Source organism: Musca domestica, unplaced genomic scaffold (assembly GCF_030504385.1).
Source record: "Musca domestica strain aabys unplaced genomic scaffold, Musca_domestica.polishedcontigs.V.1.1 1, whole genome shotgun sequence".
NCBI lineage: Eukaryota > Metazoa > Arthropoda > Insecta > Diptera > Muscidae > Musca > Musca domestica.
The window spans coordinates 50,654,526-50,673,196 of record NW_026712114.1 but is presented as its reverse complement, the minus strand read 5'-3'; the positions used below and the strand labels follow the sequence as shown (position 1 = coordinate 50,673,196).

At 35.6% G+C, this 18,671-nt stretch overlaps 1 protein-coding gene across 8 annotated transcripts in view; it reads left to right on the top strand.

Annotated features, from left to right (window-relative positions):
- Positions 1-18,671, top strand: part of LOC101890633 (uncharacterized) — a 62,816-nt gene that overhangs the window by 19,785 nt on the left and 24,360 nt on the right. For 7 of the 8 annotated variants that reach the window (XM_059123951.1, XM_011297654.3, XM_020039801.2 and 4 more), the window contains 2 exons: positions 14,848-15,004; positions 16,266-16,280. In XM_059123951.1, coding sequence (XP_058979934.1) covers positions 14,848-15,004; positions 16,266-16,280 — 172 coding nt within the window. The remainder of the gene's footprint in view (positions 1-14,847; positions 15,005-16,265; positions 16,281-18,671) is intronic. The other variant, XM_005176310.4, reaches the window with a different exon arrangement.

Here is an 18,671-nt window from a genome sequence, read left to right as displayed (position 1 = left end):
TAAACCTTTGATGGCACTTTCGGTCTTTATGGAACATTTTTTGAAGAAATTTCTGAGATGAGATGTTGGAATAGAACTTCTTAGTCAGTATTATGACACTTTAATTGCAATCTTTCAACGAAAATCGAAAATAGAAGCCAGGGCCTTGAAGTCGTGGAACATTTTTTGAAGAAATTTCTGAGATGAGATGTTGGAATAGAACTTCTTAGTCAGTATTATGACACTTTAATTGCAATCTTTCAACGAAAATCGAAAATAGAAGCCAGGGTCTTGAAGTCGTGACGGGAACATATGGGATATTTAAGGAATATTTTTGAAGGATATGTTTTATTTCGTGGTGGGTGCATAAAAACATTTCTCAAAGAACGTCTACCCTACCGAAGGTCTACCCTATCTTAGGGATAAATATTATTCGAAGGATATCTGCTTAAAGATGCCATTGTGGGTTTTGAAAGTCGTGAGTCTTTAGGGAATATTTTTTGAGAATACACTTTATATAGTCGTGGGTCCTTAGAGATGAGACTTTAAAGGCTTTCTGTTACAAGAGCATTAAAGACCAATTTTGATATGGGATCTTGAAATAAGAATTTTCGAAGAATATCTATAGAATAGTTTTCACGAATTTTTTGGTGGTACTGCGGGTCTTTATGGAATGCTTAGCGAAGAAGTTCCGTCAAAATTTTGGAAATAGTTCTGTGGAAAAAGACTGTAAATCGACTTAATTTTAATTAATTTTTAAATTTTAATTTTTCTAAAATGTCTTCTTAAGTCGTATTGTTTTTTTCTTTCCTGAAACAGATGTACTGATTTTTTGAAAAAAAAAAAAAAAAAAAAGTAAGAGAGATGCTCGAGCTTTTAGAGTATTTTTAAAAATGGTAGCCTTTTTTCAGAAATTTTTCGGAAGAACACTGTAAAGCAAATGATTTTAGAAATGTTTCGAGAAAAAACTGCTGATTATTATTTTTTTAACATATTTCCGAAAGGAATTTATGTTGGCAAACTTTGAAAAGGACGATCATAACATATTTTCGAAATGAATTTACCTTTGGAATTTAACCTTTGAAAAGGACGATCAGCTAAGAAGTTCGTCAATTTTCCAAATTTTTCCGATTTCCTGATTTTGGGTCTTGGGTTTTTTATGTTATGTTTCAAATCCTCTTTTTTTCGAATGAGTACCTAATCTTGGCCCCTTTCAGAATTTTTTTGGTCTGACATGTTTTTGCCTCCAAATCGAAAGATCAAAAAATGATTTTTAAGGCATTTGGGAAATTAATCTAAAAAACCTGCAAATTTATTCCGAATGAATTCTTAGCTACAAACTATTCATTTATCTTAAATAGTTTAGGTAGATGGTCCTACAGCAAATGGATGAATTTCTAAACTATATTTTCGGGGTTCTTACAATTTTTATTTAAAAAAATTCTTGGATTAACAAAAAAAAAAAAAAAAAAAAAAAAAAAAAACCAGACAAAAACAAGGGAACTGATGAGGATTGGTGGCTCTTTCCGAAACCTAGGTATTCCCTGCCTTACCCCCTGGTAAACATTACCATCGTTCTCCACTAATAAACAAACGTTGTTTTTATAAAAACAACAATAAAGGGATAAGCCTGACCATTTTGCAACAAAAAAAAAAAAAAAAAAAAACATTAAATAATATTTGTTTTGCCCTTTAAAAACATAATTTTCAAACAAACTCTTAAAACGACATAAATAACATACATACTTTCAAAATAATAATAATAATAATAGAAATAATTATATGAATAAATATGTATTGTAATATCCTATATAATATAAACATATAGTATAATAATGTAAATAAAGATTGTAAAAATCCGGAAATATTGTTTAAAAATACATCCATTTACCGTAGGACTACCTATCCAAAATATTTGAGATAAACGAATAGCTCGTAGCTCAGAATTCATTTAAAATATGTTCTTAAAAATTCAGGTTCCTATCTCGAAAAGCATTCAAAAACCATTTTAAGATTTATAAATCGAAATCATAACAATTCGGTAATAAGGAAGGACATTGAAATATCTTCTTAGAAACAATTAAACCCTATTTCGGATAGACTTTCTAAAATGAGGTCTCGGGATGTAATATTTTTATTTTATTTTTGGATTGGATTTTTCATATTCTTAAAATCAGTTTCCGACATTTTTCTCTACATTTGTAACAGAAAATGTAATCTCTAATATAGCAACACGCAACAATCCCAATACGATATGCAAGCCAATAGGATATGCACTGAAACGACAACCGAAAATCCATAAACTATACTATGCATGTACTAAATATCCATGTGTTAGTAGTATGTATGTGTTTTTTTTTATACAAAATGGTAAGCGTACAAAAGCTGCATGTTTTGTTAAGTTTTTATCTTCGTTTTAGCTTTGTTTCTGTTTTTCTTCCATGGGTGTACTATACTCCATATTTTTGGTTTTCATGTTCTTGGCAAGGCACATCCATACAGCCACGTATGACAAGCCAAACAAACATCTTCATTATTATATGAATGTTGAATTCTTGGCATGTATGGAGTGTTTGCATTTTTCTTGGTCGTTTTTTGTTGTTTGGTTATTTTTCCATTTCTATGTCTCCATTATGGATGACAGTCTCCAATATGTCTGATAGTTCGATGGATGTTATTGTTCGGTATGAACAATAATTTCCATAACAACCAACAAATAACTGTATTAACAAAACAAATAAGGGAGATGATGTTTGGTTTGGACTTAACATGAAGGTGGAATATTTATGGGAAGTTTTTGTGAAACAGAAACGGGTTGGATATTAAATAAAATTTTTAGTCTTCTGAGACTTTGACTTTTACAAGATAAGAGTTGAAGAATTTTTTGCAGGACAAACTGCCTCTGTAGGTATATTCTGTAACTTTTATTGATTGAAAATGTGTTAAATTTTCTTTTATTAGCAAAACAAACAAATGAGTTTGTTGTAAAATAAACAAAGCGAAAAGTGGTCAAATTTTAGGGAAAAGGCCTACGGATTTTCAAAAAATACTCAAAAAAAATTATTAATACAATAATGCTCTATTGCTGCTAGAGCTCTAATCTGAATCTAATGTAATTTTACAGCGATTCCTGATTCAATAGCGACTTTCGAAAGACAATCAGTAGGCCTATTATTTATACCCACATTCATTTTGCTAGAGAGGGTATATGATAAGGCCTTCAGGTACCTCCCACACAAAAGGTCGAAATTTTCAAAAAATATTTTTTTCACAGAAAGAGAAACGATAATCCGATTTTTCTCCAACTTTGCAAATCTTTATATTTTCATCAGTGCTAGGTCAGGTGCGAAAATGGACAATATCGGTCCAGCCCATCAAGTACCTCCACAACAATCGGTCAACATTTTGAATAATTACAACTCTTATAAGATGTGATGTAAGAGTCCGATTGTCTACAAATTTCACACATCTCAATAATTTTATTAACTCAAGGTCTGGTCCCAAGATGGTACCTCCGACACAAAAGGTCGATGTTTTCAAAAAAAAAAAAAAAAAACAACAAGTTAAAAAGCAGTAAGTTCGGTCGGGCCGAACTTTTAATACCCTCCACCATTTGCAACGAATTTGGAAATTTTCAAAAAATAAAATCCTTAAAACATTCTGTTAAAATTTTAAAAATACCGAATATAGCCGTTATATTGGGGTCAATACGACGTGGACCTACATAGGCATTGTTTGCCATTAGCCATTACCATATGCAAATTCGAAACTTGAAATAAACGGTGAATAATGTAGCTAAAATCATCAAAATATCGTATATAGGGAGGTACCGTTATATCGGAGCTGTGCGAAGACCTGGCCCAGCATAGACAATTTTCTGTCACAGGCTATAGCATCCATTACTAACAGCAAATACGATATCTTAAACAATTTCGGTGGGTATTGTATTGGGTTTGCATTGTACCTGACGCTAAAATCATCAAAATACCGAATTTTGGGAGGTACTGTTATATGGGGGCTATACGAAGACGTGGACCTGCACAGACAATTTTCTGTCATAGGCTGAGTATCCATTATGAATCTCAAATACCAAATTTAAAACAATCATCACAGTACCGAATATCGGGAGGTACCGTTATATGGGGGCTATACGAAGGCGTGGACCTGCCCAGAATATTTTCCGTCATAGGCTGCAGTATCCATTTCGAATTTCAAATACCAAATGTGAATCAATTCCGGTGAATAATGCCGCTAAAATCATCAAAATACCGAATATCGGGAGGTACCGTTATATGGGGGCTATATGAAAACATGGACCTACATGGCCCATTTACGAACTTAACTTGCCTACTAGAAAAATAAACACTTGTGCAAAATTTTAGCCTTATATCTCAATTCGTTCGAAAGATAGCGTGATTACAACAGACAGACAGACGGACATGGCTAAATCGACTTAGAATTTTACGCTGATCAAGAATATATATACTTTGTTGGGTCTGACATGAGTATTTCGAGGAGTTACAAACGGAATGACAAAGTTAATATACCCTCCATAGTATGGTGGAGGGTATAAAAAAATGGGGTCCTCCCCATCAAGTGAAGGTACTTTTATCTCAATTTTCAATTTTTGAAATTTGTGAGCCTCGTATTTCAGTTTCTTGTACTCAAACATAACCACTGTGGCTTCACATATTTACATTGAATAAAGTTAGCAGAATTTGTCACATATCATCAGAAAACAAACAAATCATATTTTTTCTCTTTTGCCAATTTGTGCATCATATATATCTGTCTCCCGTTGCTGGGCACGTGGATAAATACATTCTGGTGTATTTGCCAAAAAACGAAAAATATGCACCAATGTTAACATTTCGTGTTTGCATATCTGTTTGCATGCTCATGGCATTGGATCAATTTTTGTTGATTTGTCAAATCTTCAAAACGAGTTTTCATCAATTTTATTTTTTGCAAAAGAACAGATAGTAGAAGGAACTTTAGAAATTTGGAGGACTATAAGAGTGATTATCAGGAATTTCTTTTAAATTAAGTTACCTAGTGTGGATTCAAACAATTATGCAAGATGACCTAGTGGAATTCTTAATATTTTTGTAAAGCCTTTTTTAACTTGGGTTTCTTTAAATATTTTAACGGACGTCAGGGACTTTTTGGAATTAACTTGAAGAACTAATTGTGGATTTTTAAAAATTATTAAAATAAATAAAACGTGGATTTTTTGATAAGTTTTAAAGAGTTTAACAAATATTTTTTTTTTTAAATAGATCGTAGATTTTATCAAATATTATTTAAGTAGTTAAAAATTGATCAATTAATATAGAAATATTTTCAAAGAATTAATTATGGATTTAATTTAAAAAAAATTAAAGAATTTATAGTGGAAATTTTGGAAATATAATTGTATATAAAATGTATAATTGTTATAGTTATTGGACATTTCGAAGTTTTTCAAAATATTGTTTCAAGAATACCGTGAAATATGATCAAGGATTTGTTTAAATACCACACATTCCTTAGAGTTTTTAATGGATTAATACTGGATTTTTTAGATGATGTTTTCTTAAGAAATATATTTCGAAGGACTTACAGGGTGACATATAAAAAACTGCAAAAAAGTCAAACGCCATAATTTTTACATTTTTTAAAACTTTATTGAATGAAAGCAAAAAAAAAAAATCGGAAATATCATCAAATTTTGGAATAAGTTTAGTTTTGTTCGAATTGGTTACTTTTGGCACGAATTATGACCTTCAAACGGCCAATGAAACCGTCACGCGCTGCCTGTAGCTCCGGGGTATTTTGGTCCATTCCTGGCGAAGAGTTTCCTTGAGGTGATCGACACATTGTTATTTTCTAGTGCCAACCTTACTTTCCAAAAATACTCTAGACACAATAGTCCAAAGGATTGGTATCTGGAGATTTAGGTGGCCATTGTGCGCTGGAAATAAAGCGAGGAACCTTATTTTGTAATCATTCTTGGTTGGGGCGTGCTGAGTGCGATGGTGCTGAGTCCTGTTGGAATGTCCAAGGTCTGCGGCCAAAATGTTTGCGTGTCCAAGGCTTTAATACACCCTGCAGAATATTTTCTCGATAATATTCAGTATTTAGTATGATGCCATGGTCGATTAATACGAGAGGAGAGCAACCATCGGCTGTTATGGCGGCCCACACCATCACCGAAGGTGCACATTTTCTGCTGACCTCTTTGGCAAGTAAACAGGATCATTTTGATTCTTTACAAACTGTTAGACAACGAATGTTTTCTCATCGGAGCAAACCAAATTCGGCAGTTCACCACTTTCGACCAAGCAAAGCCACAATCTTTAGCCTTTTTGAGTCTACTTTCTTTCTGTTGCGTTCTTGCACTTTTTGAATTTCAATGGCTTTACTCCGAGGTCATTTTCGAATATTTGCCGGCTCACGAGCCATTTTTCGGCCACTGCGACGCGGGTTTCGATTACTTTTCGAACCATTTCTGCTGATGTCCTTGTGCTTGAAGTCGGACTACTCTACCAGTATCACGGTAACGATCGATGGTATGAGACACAAAAGTTTTATTCACAGTTAAAAACCACAGGTGGTACTCTTACGATAACCACTTGTGGTTTTCCAGCCAAATATAAAGAAATCACACTACCACGCTTGAACTCCATCACGAATTACATTTTTTCTGAAAAATTCTCACCAAAATCCTTTTGTACGTTTGTAAGCAATAAAATTAGTTGTCACTGAAATAATTTTAACAGCTGTCGGACGAGTGGCTATGAAATGACAGCAGTCTGAATTTGGTTGCAGTTTTTTCATCTCACCCTGTATAGGTACAGTTAATTATTCCGTGTTTTTTAAGAGTTTTACTTTTTTAGTGGTTTACTTTGGAAAAATACTTTCTTTAATGATTTTCAATTTTGTAGTTATAAAGAATTGTAATATAAAAAATAATCAAAACCGTATTTTGAAATAGTGGGACGCCCCAAAAATCTTGTAACAATCAAAACCAAGTTAAGTTTTTACGGAATTTTAAAGATATAATTTTCAAAAGAATTATTTCTAATATCGAAAATTTTATAAAAATATTCTAAGAATACTTTTAAAACTTTCAAGGCTATAGTTCTGAATTTTTGAGGGTATTTTTGAAGAATTTTCTTTTTGTGGAATATTTTTAAATAACTATGAAATATGTCTTTACACCATACATTTTGAAGTATGAATTTAAATCGTTCATCTTACAACGTACGCAGTTGTAAGAAGTACTCGTACATGATTAATTTTTCCATTTAAGTTTTCCCCTACCAAATTTCCTCAGCAAACAAATCCACTAGTACCACAACATCTTCCTAAATTCTGATGTATATAATCACTTGCACAATATGAAACAAAAAAAAAATTGGTTACACCAGGGCATTGTTAGACGTTAGTTTATCTCCCCCATAAATTGAAACACCAGCTTTTTCAATTGTCTTCCTCGGTATAATGTGACTACATAATGTCAGATGTGTTATGCGAATTTCTCACACAAACACATCTTGTGCTCTAAGAATGAAATATGCAAATGTTGTTATGTTGAAATATATCACTTTTCCTCTCTCACTCTCTTTTCTTAACTCTGCAAGAGGGAATGGTATTTGAGTGTGTGAATGTACTGGTATTTGGGGTGCTAACAAATTTCGTCTACATTGTAAATCAATCAATTTACCAAAAAATGTATTCCAATACAATTGATTTTATTTACGGACAGATTTTGAATGCAATTGGAAGAAAAGTGTGCAAGGCGAGAGAGGGAAAAGGAAGGATGAAAAGAATCGAAATGGCAACAATTTCGTTTTGAATTTGTTTGAATGTGATTTATCGCATTAAGCACATATTGAAATTGTGCAATAAATTTCTAAATTTCGTAAGAACAACAAAAAATTGGGTGAGATTATGGAATTAGAATTGTGTGGATGCTATGAGAAAAATTTAGGTAATGTTTGCACGCCAACTAATGTATCGCAATTTTTGAATATTTGGAAATATAGTCGTGGATAAAGGTGTTGATGAGTCGAAAATATCGACAAGTCGAAAATGGGAACGAAGGTCTTCCAGATAAGATTTCCAGGTCTTCTATGAGAAGACCTCCGGGTCTTCTATGAGAAGACCTCTGGGTCTTCTATTAGAAGACCTCCGGGTCTTCAATGAGAAGACCTCCGGGTCCTCTATGAGAAGACCTCCGGGTCTGCTATGAGAAGACCTCCGGGTCTTCTATGAGAAGACCTCCGGGTCCTCTATGAGAAGACCTCCGGGTCTTCTATGAGAAGACCTCCGGGTCTTCTATGAGAAGACCTCCGGGTCTTCTATGAGAAGACCTCCGGGTCTTCTAAGAGAGGACCTCCGGGTCTTCTATGAGAAGACCTCCGGGTCTTCTATGAGAAGACCTCCGGGTCTTCTATGAGAAGACCTCCGGGTCTTCTATGAGAAGACCTCCGGGTCTTCTATGAGAAGACCTCCAGGTCTTCTATGAGAAGACCTCCGGGTCTTCTATGAGAAGACCTCCAGGTCTTCTATGAGAAGACCTCCGGGTCTTCTATGAGAAGACCTCCGGGTCTTCTATGAGAAGACCTCCGGGTCTTCTATGAGAAGACCTCCGGGTCTTCTATGAGAAGACCTCCAGGTCTTCTATGAGAAGACCTCCGGGTCTTCTATGAGAAGACCTCCAGGTCTTCTATGAGAAGACCTCCGGGTCTTCTATGAGAAGACCTCCGGGTCTTCTCTGAGGAGACCTCCACGTCTTCTATGAGCAGACCTCCACGTCTTCTATGAGCAGACCTCCAGGTCTTCTATAAGAAGACCTCCAGGGAGAAGATATACATGAAGATATACATATCTATGACATATAGCTCATTTATGGGAGACTTTATGATCTCTTACAGATGAACTTATGGTTTTCTCTGAGAAGCCCATCCTAGAGTCAATGATGCCTTCACATAGGAGAAGTAAAGCTATTCTGGTAAAAGACAATAATGCATACTGGAAGACCAGTTTTTTCATAAATAATAACAAGGTCTTCATATATAAGACCATCAAGTGTCTTATATATGATGATATAAGACCATCAAGTGTCTTATATATGAAGACCTTGTTATTATTTATGAAAAAACTGGTCTTCCAGTATGCATTATTGTCTTTTACCAGAATAGCTTTACTTTTCCTATGTGAAGGCATCATTGACTCTAGGATGGACCCAAGCTCGACTACTAAAGGAAATGGCCTGTTTTAATAATATTTATTGATATTCTGTCCGAAATTTCATTTTGCTTTATAAGAGGATATCCTGGTTTTCTATAAGAGGACTATTCTGCACAGCGAGGTAGCCTAAAAACCTTCCTTAAGAAGACAATTTGGTATTCTCTGAGAAAGTCTCTCACTATTCTAACGAAAAGATTTGGTCCTTTTATCGGTACATCTACCAATCAGCTTCTGTGCACGCTCTCAAATTCCAATATTTCACATTTTGATGAAAACACACGCACTCGCATTTGAAAGAACATAAATCAATTTTTGGCATGAACCAAATACAAGTACTTTGATTTATGTGTGTAAATACGAGAACATACATATATGTATATATGTACTTCTGAGTTCTATGGTTTTGTGGTGTGTTATGAATCTGAGGGGATGCCAATTTTTCTATTGGAAATTTCCATTACCACACCTCATTTATTATGAATACATAGACACACAAAAATTAACATACACACGTGCTAACTCTTATACGACCTCCAATATTAGCATTAGTCATGGTCACACTTGTCTAAATTAAAATACCATTACACAATTTGCACACAGCGACAGCAAGGATGCGCTTACACATACACATAGATGGTCATAGTCCTTAACAAAATAACAATGATGATTGTGTACTTTTAGTCCCGAACTTTTTTGGAAAATTACCCATGTATGAGTAAGTGAGAATCACATACAGAGCCCAGTGGGGATTCAGCCTTTAGTTTTTGTGGTTTTCCCCGCAAATTTTTGCTGATTTGTTATTTGCCTCTTGTCTAATATTGGAGTAAAATGGCTGCTAAATCTAAAAGCCATTCTCTAAGCAAAAATTTGCACAGAATGTTAAGCGCAAAATTGCTGCTGGTTATATGCCAATTTTCCTAAAAGTCGGCTGGGCGTTATTTGCATATGTGTGTAAGCTAGATTGTGTGTTGCATACAACTACTCAAACACACACACACACACACAAGCAAATGCTGTCCAACAACCAATCAAACTAAAAATAAGGTTAGAAATTGGTAAACCTCCGCCCTTCTGCTCCCCCAAAGTGCAGCCTCCTTCCTGTCTGCCTGCCTTCCTTCCAATATTAATTTAAGTTAGCCGGAATGTTTGTGGCCGCAAACATGTACTCAACTCTTCACATATTGCCAGGCGCATGCAATTTGTAATGCCAAAAGGATGCAATCATTGTTCCATGTTGTTATTATTGTTGTTTCTATTGCAATTTTGTAAAACGTTTACAAAATATTCTCTAAATGCTCAGCAGGAGTGTTTTTTTTTTGCTGGCAAAGGCTAAATGAATGACTTTGATTTTTTTAATATCCTGTTTGTGTGTTTGTAGTTGCTGGCATTAGTTAAAACGATTGTTATCTACGAGTGTGTGTGTGTGTGTGAGTGTGGTAGTATGTGGACATATTTTACATTTGCTACTTTAGTGAGGACATTTGTTAGCAGTCACTGGTTGTCGTTTTTGGGAGATTTGGTTTTTTTGTAATTACAACAGTACAAAATTCCCCTGGTCCCGAGAAGAGGCCTTCAACCGAAAATGGTGAATGAAGTAAGATACGGAGTTTGCAATCATTCTTGAAATTTTCTCAAAAATTTTAAAATATGGCAAATGTTAAGGGAACCCTATGCAATCGCTCTTGAAATTCCAACCCTTAGACCAAAATATAAAAATTGTTTAGGGTGAAATGTAGAATTTCTTAAAATAAAGTTATGCTCGGGGGTTATACCCATATAAAGAGTGATTTGTTAAGAGCTTGATAACTTTTTTTTAAAAAAAAAAACGCATACAATTTGCAAAATCTCATCGGTTCTTTATTTGAAACGTTAGATTGGTCCATGACATTTACTTTTTGAAGATAATTTCATTTAAATGTTGACCGCGGCTGCGTCTTAGGTGGTCCATTCGGAAAGTCCAATTTTGGGCAACTTTTTCGAGCATTTCGGCCGGAATAGCCCGAATTTCTTCGGAAATGTTGTCTTCCAAAGCTGGAATAGTTGCTGCCTTATTTCTGTAGACTTTAGACTTGACGTAGCCCCACAAAAAATAGTCTACCGGTCCATTTCTTGAGATGAATTGTTCTCCGAAGTTTTCCCTCAAAATGGCCATAGAATCGCGAGCTGTGTGGCATGTAGCACCATCTTGTTGAAACCACATGTCAACCAAATTCAGTTCTTCCATTTTTGGCAACAAAAAGTTTGTTAGCATCGAACGATAGCGATCGCCATTCACCGTAACGTTGCGTCCAACAGCATCTTTGAAAAAATCCGGTCCAATGATTCCACCAGCGTACAAACCACACCAAACAGTGCATTTTTCGGGATGCATGGGCAGTTCTTGAACGGCTTCTGGTTGCTCTTCACTCCAAATGCGGCAATTTTGCTTATTTACGTAGCCATTCAACCAGAAATGAGCCTCATCGCTGAACAAAATTTGTCGATAAAAAAGCGGATTTTCTGCCAACTTTTCTAGGGCCCATTCACTGAAAATTCGACGTTGTGGCAGATCGTTCGGCTTCAGTTCTTGCACGAGCTGTATTTTATACGGTTTTACACCAATATCTTTGCGTAAAATCTTCCATGTGGTCGAATAACACAAACCCAATTGCTGCGAACGGCGACGAATCGACATTTCACGGTCTTCAGCAACACTCTCAGAAAGAGACGCAATATTCTCTTCTGTACGCACTGTACGCATTCGTGTGGTAGGTTTAATGTCCAATAAAGTAAACTGAGTGCGAAACTTGGTCACAATCGCATTAATTGTTTGCTCACTTGGTCGATTATGTAGACCATAAATCGGACGTAAAGCGCGAAACACATTTCGAACCGAACACTGATTTTGGTAATAAAATTCAAATATTTGCAAGCGTTGCTCGTTAGTAAGTCTGTTCATGATGAAATGTCAAAGCATACTGAGCATCTTTCTCTTTGACACCATGTCTGAAATCCCACGTGATCTGTCAAATACTAATGCATGAAAATCCTAACCTCAAAAAAATCACCCTTTATGAGACTATACTATACTTGGCCTTAGAAATCTTAAAAATTTAGAGAGAGCTTAATATGGAATATATTTCAAATATTTGAAACATGTGACTAGTTCCATTACATGGGGACCGTTCCAAAACATGCATCTACATTGTACATTTTTTGAGAGGATGAATTATATCCCTTTAGATTTTAAAAAATCAATTATATTTAATAAAACCGGAATGTGCAATTGCCACCGAATCTGTTGAAAATTTTAAACATCAACCAACCACGATTAAAAAAATTCACTGGCTCTGCCAGGGGACCAAATAAAAGTTGTGACAAAAGTCAGTTCAGATCCTCCATCAGTATATTGAAAAAAAAAAAAAAAATGATTTGTATTGTTTTTAAATTAATTATGTCCGATGTTAATGGAAAGCGAGATATATTAGACCATCAGAGAGTTGGGGTGCAACCTCGATATAACAGAGAAATTCCTTATTTTTGACATTTTGAAGAATTGCTTTTCAGTTTTCCAACATTTAAATTGTCTTCTAGATTCGACCAATTTATCTTTTATGAGAAGACTAGAATTTTCAAAAAAATAAAATCCCTTAAAAATCCTGTTAAAATCTTAAAAATACCGAATGTACCCTTTATATTAGGGTCTATACGACGTCGTGGACCTTCATAGGCCACTTTTGTCATAAGCCATTACAATATTTACGAAAATTGAAAAAATCGTAAAAAAATTGAAAAGTGACAAATTTTCGGAGATTAAACAATTATTTTTATAGCTAACTGGATGACATTTTTATGCTATGGTAAAAAAATTACCATATTTCCTTTTATTTTTATTACCATATTACCTTAGACTTAATCTCGTCTAGGAAAACTCTATGGCTGCAGATTATCTACAAATACTTTAGGCCTTAATCTCGTTTAAAAGGTTTTAGTTAGCCTTTGGATACACCCAGACTTTAAACTCATCTACAAAATTCCTTTTCACTCATTTAAAAACATCCTTTCAGCTGATTTATAGGACTGGTCAATAAGGGTCCAGCTCATTTACAAAACTTTCTCCCACATAGCCTCTCAGTTTCGCCTATAATATTCCTTCCAGACCAGCCTGTAAGATTCCCATCTCGACCGCCAATATGACACCCTTCCATCTACCACCTTTCTTATTAATTATTTTACCTTGATAATAAAGGGGTCACCTTCAGTTCGTCTATAAAGATTCGTCCAACCTTTATGTAAAGTCAACCTCTGCCTCGATTTTAATTTAAACCTCCAGCTCCCATGTAAAGACTCACTTTAGCCCATCAAGAAAGACTCCATACCTTTATCTGTAAGGAATGTAGGTCATCTAACTACCATATAAAGACTCAATTCAGCCTTCATCTCGTCTATAAAGACTGTCTTCATTTCGTCTATATGTCATCTGTTTCAGCACGTCTTTTAGGACTCCTTTCAGGCCATCCATGAAGATTACCTTCACTCGTCTGTAAAGACTCCCTCTCTCTCGTATGTAAAGAATCCCGTACGTAAAGACTCTATCTCGCTCGTCTATAAAGACTCTATCTCGCTCGTCTATAAAGACTACCTCTCGCTCGTCTATAAAGACTACCTCTCGCTCGTCTATAAAGACTCCCTCTCGGTCGTCTATGAAGACTCCCTCTCGCTCGTCTATGAAGACTCCCTCTCGCTCGTCTATGAAGACTCCCTCTCGCTCGTCTATGAAGACTCCCTCTCGCTCGTCTATGAAGACTCCCTCTCGCTCGTCTATGAAGACTCACTCTCGCTCGTCTATGAAGACTCCCTCTCGCTCGTCTATAAAGACTCCCTCCCGCTCGTCTATAAATACTCTATCTCGCTCGTCTATAAAGACTCCCTCTCGCTCGTCTATAAAGACTCTATCTCGCTCGTCTATAAGAACTCCCTCACGCTCGTCTATAAAGACTCCCTCTCGCTCGTCTATAAAGACTCCCCCTCGCTCGTCTATAAAGACTCCCCCTCGCTCGTCTATAAAGACTCCCTCTCGCTCGTCTATAAAGACTCCCTCTCGCTCGCCTGTAAAGATTCCCTCTCTCTCTTCTGTAAAGACTCCCTCTCGCTCGTCCGTAAAGACTATCTCGCTCGTCGGTAGACTCCCTCTCGCTCGTCTATGAAGACTCCCTCTCGCTCGTCTATGAAGACTCCCTCTCGCTCGTCTGTGAAAAGACTCCCTTAGACTCGTCTGTAAAGACTCACTTCAGCTCGTCGTAAAGACTCACATTAGCAATTTCGTAAAAACTCCCTTCAGGTAGCTCTTCTGTTAAAATTATTTTTCCTCTCCCTTTCAATTTCTCACCATTTTGAATTTCCCTTTTGTAGTGTAGCGATATATTTTATCCCTTCTCACATCAATGCACCCGTAAATATTTAAAATTCCATTTTCAACGACAGGAAGTCATGTCAGAATGTGATAAGAAGAAAGAATTTCTTCAAATTTCACGCATCCATTACTCTATTGGTTTATTCATTTTTTCTTTTTTGTTTTGCATTAATGGCAACAGCAATTGAGTTTCGCTCTCATCAGTTTTTGTTTTTGTTCTTTTTCTGTGTCGTTTTCAGATATGGCGCCAATCCTAATCCACCGGATGGTGGTTCATCAGCTGTACTGGCATTACTTGATAAATTGACTGAAAATGGCCGTAATTATGTTTATCAAAATGTCTCATGCTTGCAAATACTTTTACGTAACATACCGATGATTGAATTGCCATATAAGGTATGTATGTGTAATGGTGAATATTGTAAGTAGTCATATTATATTTGTTTGTAGAGGGAGAGTAAGAATGAAGGTTATGATGGGTGGGGAGGAGGTACAGTGGTACATTTGCGAAAAAAATGTAAAATATATTAAGACTAAGAAAGATCCCTGTTCTAGATGCAGTCATTGTCATAACAATAATAGTAGTAAGCCTTTGAAAATAGTACAGGTTTCCAGATTTTTTTTATATAAACGTATGATTTATTTATGATATGAAATTTAAAAATGGCGCAATATATAAAAAAATAGACATTTAATTTCAGCCTCAAAATTTCAACTTGTGGGTAAATACATATTCGTATAACAAATATATTTCTCGAAATCTTTTATGCAAACCGATTTTAGGCGTTTAAGAGATGATCCATATAAGTACTTTATTTTGGACCCTATGTAATTGTCAAAAAGGAATGTCATTTATAACTCTTGGATATTTTTTTATCTTTAACTTTTGCCTTCCAAAATTAATTCCCCTTTTTAGACAAGGTTTTATTTTCCAATAACCCCTTCTTAACCACTGTATTATCTGTATATCTATTGCATATATATTATTCCCAAACATATATCGATTAATACATGTGTACATGTATTAACATTTATATAACTGTACGCGTATGTGTGTGCACGCGTTACCGAAAGTACTTGAAAAAATTCGAAAAATTCTTATGGTTTCTTTGGCAAAAGAATGTTGGAAGATTGTCATTTTCAAGCAAAATGATGTCATTTTTAACCAAATATTTGGTATGCATTCTTGTCAAAATGGCGTTGGCAATGGTTATAATGCTTCTCATAAGTAATATTTTTTTTCTTGGAATTCACTGGGTGTCAAAATATTGTGGCCGTAGTGGGAATGGTGGTGGCTGTGGTAGAGGGGGGTACTTATATTAAAATTCCTTACAAGCATTATTATCGTGAAGCTACAAAACCACACTTCCGCTGGCAACAATTTTGATGAGCATATTCTATTAGAGTAGGAAAAATGTTATTGCTTCAAGATGTGTCCCATTGAGAGTGGGTTTGGGGAGAACGTCAATTTTAGGAGAGAAAAATTTAATATTCACATTTACTTTTAAAATGGAAAAAGGTCGTAGTAATTTTTTAATGGGCAATTTTATGGACCTGACACAGACTGAATTAACAGCTTTAACTTTTCCTTCCAAAAAATCGTTACTCATAATATTTTTTATATAATATTATTTCTTTTCATTTATACATTTTAAAGGAATACGATCGTGAGGTAATAAACTTTAATAATATTATAGGGTAGTAAAGTGCAACATATTCTTCATTGGCCGCTAGAAAGTTTTTTCAGAAGGTGAAACCCAGTGGAAAAAATATTTTCCTTTTTTAAGAAATATTTTGGCATCAGGGTTTGGGATCATCAATAAATGCTTTATAAAATTATTTTCACTTCTATTATTCCTTTTCTCAGTTGCTCTTTTGATTTTTTATTACACTCAATTCTGCTCGCAGTCTCATGTATATACCGGGTGAGACAAAAAAAAAAAAATTCAAACGCCATAATTTTTAAAAAAAATTTAAATTGTATTGAATGAAAGCAAAAATGTCAGAATAAGTTTAGATTTGTTCGAATTGGTCACCTTTGGCACGAATTATGGCCTTCAAACGGCCAATAAAACCGTCACACGCTGCCCGAATGTTGCTCTGCGGTATTTTAGCCCATTCCCGGCGAAGCGCTTATTTGAGGTGATCGACACTTTGGTATTTTTTAGTGCCAACCGTGCTTTCCAAAATACTCCAGACACAATAGTCCAAAGGATGGGTATCCGGAGATTTTGGTGGGCATTGTACGATGTTGGAAATGAAGAGAGGAACCTCATTTTGTTACCATACTTGGGTGGCACATGCTGAGTGCGTTGGTGCTGAGTTCTGTGGGAATGTCCAAGGTCTGCGGCCAAAATGTTTGCGTGCCCAAGTCTTTAATACACCCTCCAGAAAATTTTCGCGATAATATTCGGAATTACTTCTGATGCCACCGTCGATTAATACGAGTGAGGAGCGACCATCGGCTGTTATGGTGGCCCACATCATCACCATGGCCGGCGCTTAAGTTCTGGTGGCCAACCGAAGGTACACATATTCAGCAAGGAACACATTTTCTCTTTGGCAAGTAAACACGATCATCTAGTTTGTCTTCAAACTGCTGGACAACGAATGTTTTCTCATCGTAGAAAACCAAATTCGGCAGTTAACCTCTTTCGGCCAAGCGAAGCAACTCTTTAGCTATTTTGAGTCTATTTTATTTCTGTTGCGGTATAAGTTCTTGCACTTTTTGGAATTTCAATGGAATGGAATGGAATATTGCGATATGTTCAACTCACGAGCCATTTTTCGTCCACTGCAACGCGGTTTTCGATCAAGCGATGGTACGATACACAAAAGATTTATTCACATTTAAATGCTGAAATGCTCTAACGATAGCCACTTGTGACTTCCAGCCAAATATAAAGAAATCACACCATAACGCTTGAAATTCATCACGAATAATTTTTTTTCTGGAGAATTCTCACCAATATGCTTTTGAGCTGTCACAGGAATAATTTTAACATCTGTCAGATGAGTGGCTTAGAAATTACAGCAGTCTGAAGTTAATTGCATTTTTTTCATCTCAACCTGTATAGTGTATTTGGCGTCTATAAAGACTCCTAAAGGGTCATATATAAATATCATCAGTTCGTCTTTAAAGGCTGCCCGGCCACCAGCTCGTCTATAAGAGGACACCCCGCCTTTAGTTCGTCCATACAGACTCCCTGGCCATCAGCCCGTCAATGAAGACTATATTTCCATCAGCTCGTCTATAGAGACTCAACTCGTCTATAGAGACTCCCTGGCCATCCGCTCGTCTATAAAGACTCCCTGGTTATTAGCTCGTCGATAAAGACTCCCTAGCCATACCGTCTATAGAGATTCCTTGTCCATCAGCTCGTCTATAGAGACTCCCTGGCCATCAGCTCCTCTATGAAAACTCCCTGGGCGTCAGCTCCTCTATGAAAACTCCCTGGCCACCAGCTCGTCTATAAAGACTCCCTGACCAGTTCGTCAATAAGGGGACGCATTGCCTTCAGCTCGTCCATAAAGGGACTCTCTGCCTTTAGTTAGTATTTAAAGGGACTCCCTTCAGCTCGTCTTTAAAGGGACTCCCTTCAGATCGTCCATGGAGCAACTCCCTATAGCTCGTCTATCAAGACTCCCTAACAATTCGTCTATAAGACTCCCGCCAACCTGTCTTTAGACTTTATTTATTCATAGCAATGAGTTCTTAGTCAAACCAGTGTCGACAGTGTTTTTGTCATTTTCAAGTGTCCCTTTTAACCTTTTATGATCTCACTTCGATACAGATGCCATAATTTTCCTTGAAGCAAAAAAAAAAAAAAAAAAAAAAAAAAAACTTTCAAATTATAAAAAAAAAAAAAAAAAAAAAAAAAAAAAAAAAAAAAGATTAGTCCTCAAAATTTCTTTTGAATATTTTTTTTTGTTAATCCAATAATTAGTTTCATTTAGCTTATTTCAGTCATTGCATTTAAATTTAATATCTCATTAAAAATTTGAATAAATACGATATTATTGTGCCATGCTTTTTTTGGGCAAATGTATTTTGTTTTCTTTT